This window comes from Poecile atricapillus, chromosome Z (assembly GCF_030490865.1).
Source record: "Poecile atricapillus isolate bPoeAtr1 chromosome Z, bPoeAtr1.hap1, whole genome shotgun sequence".
NCBI lineage: Eukaryota > Metazoa > Chordata > Aves > Passeriformes > Paridae > Poecile > Poecile atricapillus.
In genome coordinates, this window is record NC_081289.1 from 71,180,013 (window position 1) to 71,186,171 (window position 6,159).

The following is a 6,159-nucleotide window of genomic DNA, read 5'->3' on the forward strand; positions in this document are numbered from 1 at the left end:
ACAGTATACAAATAGTGGTCATCACAGCTGACAGAATTCTACAATTCTACTACTCCATATCATATCAATCCATATCCAATGTTAACATACAGATAAAAATATAAAAATACACATATCTACCTATGCAAATACTAATATACCTATTTAAAGAGCAAAATAACTATAATTGTAGCAGTCGAAATATACTCAACTGTATCTCCTAGGTATAAGGAGATAGAATTTAACACAACTATAGCAACATATATGTATACTTACATATACGTACAAAATTACAGACATGTATGTGTATATATCCATACATATGTACAAAGAATATATCCATAAATAGAAAAACATATATATAGAAATATTTCTATACAAATAGGAATATACATATATACATATATAAATAGCCACATAATTATCCCTCTTTATGCCTAAGTCCATTCTTCTTTAAACAGAGGGAACTCAGCCCCCCCATCTTCAAAGCCTCTCCCTCAGTCTCTTCCAACCGTGCAGAGCAGCTCTCCTGGACAAGGACAGCAGATGGGACATCTGGGAGGCAAAGGGAACACCGAGTCATTATTGGGACCTTTCCCTTGGCAGCACCTGCCCTTCCAGCAGGGAAGGGAAAACCTCAGAGCCTCCCCAGGAGGGCTGAAAGAACAAGCAGGCCGAGCGGGCCAGTGTGTGGCTAGCCCAGGCGCGGCGGGACTGTCCCGCAGCCCCCGGCAGCCCGGCACAGCTCCCGGGCCCTGCCGGCACTGCTGCCTTGCCCAAGGACAGCCCCTGTGCCGGCCGGGGCAGCAGCGCTGAGCAGCCCCAGCATGGGCAGAGGCTGCTCCTGCCCAGCCGGGCAGCGCCCATGGCTAAAGCCCACGCCGCCCTCAGCACCGCGCGGCCTCACCAGCCCTGTGGCCTCACCCAGGCTCTCGGGGTGGCAGCAGCAGCAGCTCCCTGTTCGCTGCTCTTGCTCGTGGCCTTCAGCTTCTCCCTGCTGGCTCCTGGCAGTGTCTGGCTGGCCTCAAGGTCTTCAGGGCAGCTGTGGCAAAAGTGGAGGCTTTGGAATTGGTTCCAAGGCCTGGCAGAGCTGCAGTCCCTGACCCCTCTGTGCTCCCTGCTGGCCCCTCCATCCCCTCAGCCCCGCCGTCCTCTCGGCAAAACCCCAGCCCCCCCTTCAGTTTCTTCAGCCCCTCGCAGTCCTCTCACCCCTCTCAGTCCCTTCTGACCCGTTCTGTCCCCTCAGAGCCGGCACCCCCCTCTGCCTGTGCCACCTCCCTGTCACCTCAGTGCCACCATCGCACTCTGCTCCCCCACAGCCCTCAGTGCCCCCAGCAGCTCAAGGTCACCGTCCCTTCAGCGTCACCGCCTCCTCGGCCCCCTCAGTCTCACCGTCCTTCAGCAGCTCCTCAGGGGACAGTGCCTGGGGCCACCGGCAGCTCCCACCGCTCCAGGGACAGCTGGCGCTGGAACTGCTGCTCCACCGGGCCCGGCCCTAGCTCGGACCCAGCACAGGAAGAGGGGACAGAGGGGGCGCAGGGGGAAAAAGAAGAGGTGAAAAAGGCAGCCGAGGGGGGAAAGAGGTTAAAATGCAGCCTAAGGCTACACAAACGGAAACTTATCCCTCTGAACATCTATATTTCCCTTCAAATATACCTATATGCATTTATAAATAGAACTGTCTATATATGTATATATGTATATTAATTTTACTCTTGACATATATAAATTTCAATCAGAAAATCTATAAATGCAATTCCATATAAAAAATATATCACATCTTTAACTATCTATATCTACACTTAACTAGACAGATCTCTAAACAGAGAGCTTCTATAGAATCTATATTATATATAAATATATTAAATAATTCAATCTATAGAAACAGAGCATTAGAATCTATAAACGTAACTATAAGCACTACTAAGTAGAACTACAGAACTACAGAAAGCTATAGATGTAAAACAGAGGGATTGTGCCTGCCTGATGGTCACAGGCCCTCCCTCTGTCTCTTCCTGCCGTGCAGGGCAGCCCTCCAGGAGACGTCTCTCAGGCATCTGGGAAGCAAAGGGAACACGGAGTCAATATTGGCCCCTGTGGGTGGGGCCCTGTTTCCCTTGGGCAGCCATTGTCCTATCAGGGACTGGAGAAGATGGTCTGAAAGGCAGACTCTCCCTTGGGAATTTGAAGCCTGCTCTTTCAAGAACAGGGATCCTTCCAAGTTTCCAAAACTGTGTGAAGCATTCAAGTATCTCAATAAAGTCTCGGTTCCCACAGTGCAAATGGCACGCACGAGAGCTTGAAACACAGGCGGTGCCAGCTGCCACAAAGAAGCCCGGACTTGTTTCTTTTCTCTGTGCTGACAGAAAGACCTCAGGCCTCACTGCAGTGGCTGAGGCTGAAGGGTGCTGTGAGCTGAATCATGAAGCAGCTCCATGATGTCAGATCTACAAACTGCCCTCTACAATGAGCAGTAGATGCTCCAGCTTGACCATCAGCTCTGACAAGACAAGCTGGTAGGGAAAGAGCTCCCTAGAAGGCCTGCAGGCTGCACCGACTTGGCCGAGGATTGGATCCAAAGGGCTTCCTCTCTCCTCTTAGTCTCGCTGATCTGGGGTCCCTCAGGCTTTTTCTTGTGTTACCGGAGTTGTCATTTTTCCATTAATTGGCCTCTGATGTTCTGCTCTCTTTGTTTTCCTTGTGTCTCAGGGCAGATACCAGCAAACTGGTAGTACAGTCAGTGATTTGGACTTCTGCCCTCATTTTTCACTCTTTTTTCTCCCTGTTACTGCAAGAGGTGCTCAGCCTGGTTTCCCCTGTCACGCTGCAGAAAATTGATCCATGGACTTCAGCACAAAACTGGGACACCCAGCTTGGTGACACAGCTCCCACAAGGTCAGGTTTACTCCCAGCTCTCTTGTCATAGCACAGGACTCAGTGTCAGAGCCTCTGGAAAAGTGTGGAGGGCAGGGCTTGAGGAGCTTGTGCCAATGCAGGACTCGAACTAAAGGCAGCAGGAAGCACCAAGCCTGCCGACAAGAACTCAACTCTCCTGATCTCCCTTCCTGCCAGGGACAGGCTCAAAGCAGCCATGGGCCAATGGGGCTCAAACCAATGTGGGCTCTCTCCTTACCAGGCTCCTCAGGCTCTGGGGAACTGTCACCGCAGTTCTCGGTGCCAGATGAAGCTTCCTCTGCTGCAGCCTCGTTCACGGGTTCCCCTCCTGAGGACTCGGAGGCAACATGAATATTCCCCTTGAATGAAAAGCAGGAAGAAAGAAACCCAAAGATCACTCAGTGTTTTCTTGGAATCACATCAGGGCTACAATAACCCTTCTCCACTCCCAAAGGGCAGGGAGCAGAGGCAGGGGGGGCGGAACAGCCCACACGGTTCACATGATAAATCTTTTCAAATCAGGATTCCATGGCCAAGGCTAAGTGGAAGCTTTTACAAAATGACCTCTGAGGCAAAACGTGAACGCAGAAAACCAGAAGACACCGAATGAGGGCATGTGCCCTCATGCTCTGACCCTGGCTTACCCCACGAGCTGTAAGAAATCAGCCAGCAGAAAGCCAGGGGCTCTCCTTGTTGCCAACACAGCTGTCAGTAAGGGCAGAGCTCGTTCCCAGCACTGCCCAGGGCTGTGTGCTGCAAAGCCACACACAAAGCACACAATTGTGGCTGGGAGTCTCACCACCCCACCCAAGCGCTCAGGCAATCCATCACAAGGTGGTGCTTCTGAGCCACAGAGCTCTCGGTCCAGCCCCTTTTATTCCCATCCAGTGGGGTTACCTGAGCAGAGGGAGACTTCTCAGACAGGGATCTCCTGATCTCCCGAATCATTTTCTCCACAGCTAGGCCAAGATCCAGCGGTGGAGATTCCTCTTCCTTAAGTGCGCTCCCTGCTGAGGCCGTTGATGCTGTTGCACAGGCGGCACTGTCAGGTGGAGCACTGGAGGCTGACGTGCCCGGAGTGGCTGCAAGAATCCAAACACCTTGTGGTCAGGCTCCAGAAGGTGGCCTTGGGATGCAGAGCTCTACTGCTGCCTTGGATGCAACATCACAGGAAAACCAGGCAGAGAACCTTTTCGCCTTCTAGGACCCCCTTCCTAGCAGGCTTGACAATTTCTGTCTCAGAATGACACAGCATTGTGGGAAAACACTTCCAACCGCCACTTCTCATGACCTTTTGGAAAAGCAAGGCTAGAATTCTTTTCCTACCTGGTGGGTTGTAGGCTGGGGGCTGCTGCTCCCTGTGGAGCTGCTGGAAGCTGCAGGGCTGGCTCCTGACCACCTCCCGGTCGGCCAGAGGCAGCTGCTCCCCATAGAGCTCCTGGAAGTGGCTGGGGGGCCCCTCCCGGCCGAGAAACAGCGGCCGCTCCCCGTGGAGCCCGAGCAAGTCGCAGGGCGGGATTCGGAGCAGCTCCCGCTCGGCGGGCAGCGGCCGCTCGCCGTAGAGCTCCTGGAAACGGCTCGGCCCCTCGCAGCGGGCCGGCCCCGGCCGGTCCCTGTGCAGCAGGTGGAAGCCGCAGGGCGGGCGCCGGGTGAGCAGCGGCCGCTCCTTGGGGCGCTGCTGGAAGCGGCCGGGCTGGGGCCTGCGCAGCTCCCGCCAGTCCGGCAGCGTCCGCTCCCTGTGCAGCAGGAGGAAGCCACTGGGCAGGGGCCTGGGCGGCAGCGGCGGCCGCTCCTTGGGGAGCGCCTTGAAGCCACTGCGTCTCGCCCGCCCGTCCGGCAGCGGCCGCGCCCTCGGGAGCTGCCGGAAGCACCTGCGCCTGTCCCCGCCCGCCGGCGGCGGCTGCCTGTTGGCCGCGGTCCGGCGCTTGATGCGGCGCAGGAGCTCGGGGCAGTCGCGGCGAAAGCAGGGGTTTGTGTAGTGGAGCCAGGCCCCGGCACCACCCGGCGCAGCCGCGCCAGCCCGGCCCAGCACCTTGCAGAAACCGTAGCGGTAGAGCTGGCGGACGAAGCTGCGGAACTGAGTGGCTCTGAAGGTGTGCGGGGCTGGCCCCTGGTCGCCGCCCGGCCTGAGCAGCTCCCGCTCGAAGAGGGAGCGGTCAATGAGCAGCCCCTGGGCTTGGTTGTCCCAGCGCACAGAGAGGACGCGGGGGCTATTGACAAGGTGCCACAGCTTGGCGGGAAAGCTTTTGGCGTTGAGCCCGGCGGGCAGCGGCACCTCCGCCATGGTCCCGACCTGTCTCCGACTGTTCGCCGCAACGGCCGCGCCGCAACGGCCTCGGCTGCGCCGGCGGCGCGCGGCCTGAGGGGGGCGCTGCGCTCAGCCCCGCGTGCGCCCGGCGCGGGCCCGGCACGGGCCAGACTCGGCGGGGACGAGCGCGTCAGAGCCGGGGCTGCGGGCACAGCGCGGCGGCTCCGGGGTCAGCAGCAGCAGGAAGGGGCAGCAATTCTGTCAGCATTGACATCAAAGCTAAAGTGCTGCACCATGAATGGATGTTGCTTTATGCAAGTGAAAGAAATTGGCCAGGAAACCAGACTCCTGTTTGATGCCTTTATTAGGATTCAGCTCTATGGGCTGGGGGGCCCAAGGGGTTGTTTGCACCACGGCCATTCCCACTCTGGCAGCTCCAATGAGGAGGCACAATTCAGCTTTGCAACCCACTTTGCAGAGCTGGGGCTTCCCTCCTCATGACAGTAGCTGGGAGGCCTGTTGTTCTGTTTCATTGTCTAGGGGGGAGGTCAGTCCCTTCCAATCCTCTTGAGGTCATGGTGATGCAGGAAGAGGGTTTCTAAGCAGGCTTAGGTGATGCAGGGAGATGATCTTTCATCATAGCTTGCTAGAATATGTTTTCTTGTCCTTTTATTCCTCTGCTAGCTCATTGTTTTGGGGGCCTGCACGCCTTAGTTTGCATATTACTCGGTTGCACAGCTTCATGGGACTTTCTTTGTTCTAGTGTGGCACAGCATCCCTGGGCGCAGTTTCTGTGGCATACCTTTCTAATGGATATCTTTTGTTAGTGTGGCCCGGTCCCCATGGGAGCAGCTTTGTTACATAGCAGCAAGGAAGTAAGGGAAAGGGCTAGAGGAGTGTATCATAAGACCCTTTAAAACACTTCAGAAACCAGTAAGTAATTAACATTACTAATAACCATCGGAATAAACAAGGGGTACAAGGTTTACAAATGGGATAATGTGAAAAACGAGGTTCACATAATTTTTATAGAATTT

General features: G+C 55.2%; 1 protein-coding gene and 1 long non-coding RNA gene across 2 annotated transcripts; both read right to left on the minus strand.

Annotated features, from left to right (window-relative positions):
* Positions 1–401: 401 nt before the first annotated feature.
* Positions 402–1,754, minus strand: LOC131573655 (uncharacterized). The gene is made up of 3 exons (XR_009276226.1): positions 1,372–1,754; positions 904–1,021; positions 402–534 (listed from the first exon to the last, which is right to left on the minus strand). It is a non-coding gene; the product is annotated as an uncharacterized LOC131573655 (long non-coding RNA).
* A 171-nt stretch (positions 1,755–1,925) lies between these two features.
* Positions 1,926–5,158, minus strand: LOC131572598 (uncharacterized). The gene is made up of 4 exons (XM_058825844.1): positions 4,201–5,158; positions 3,772–3,956; positions 3,113–3,233; positions 1,926–2,036 (listed from the first exon to the last, which is right to left on the minus strand). Exons 1-4 carry the CDS (start codon positions 5,156–5,158, stop codon positions 2,029–2,031), a joined length of 1,272 nt encoding a protein of 423 aa, XP_058681827.1. The 3' UTR covers positions 1,926–2,028.
* Between the last annotated feature and the right edge of the window lie 1,001 nt (positions 5,159–6,159).

Bases quoted from the DNA above. Each gene is read 5' to 3' on its own strand.
- LOC131572598 (XM_058825844.1), bottom strand. From the start codon at position 5,158: ATGGCGGAGGTGCCGCTGCCCGCCGGGCTCAACGCCAAAAGCTTTCCC. The intron at 3,957-4,200 runs GTAGGAAAAGAA...GGATTCTTGCAG, and splicing joins CCCAGCCTACAACCCACCAG to CCACTCCGGGCACGTCAGCC. The intron at 3,234-3,771 runs GTAACCCCACTG...TTTTCATTCAAG, and splicing joins AGAAGTCTCCCTCTGCTCAG to GGGAATATTCATGTTGCCTC.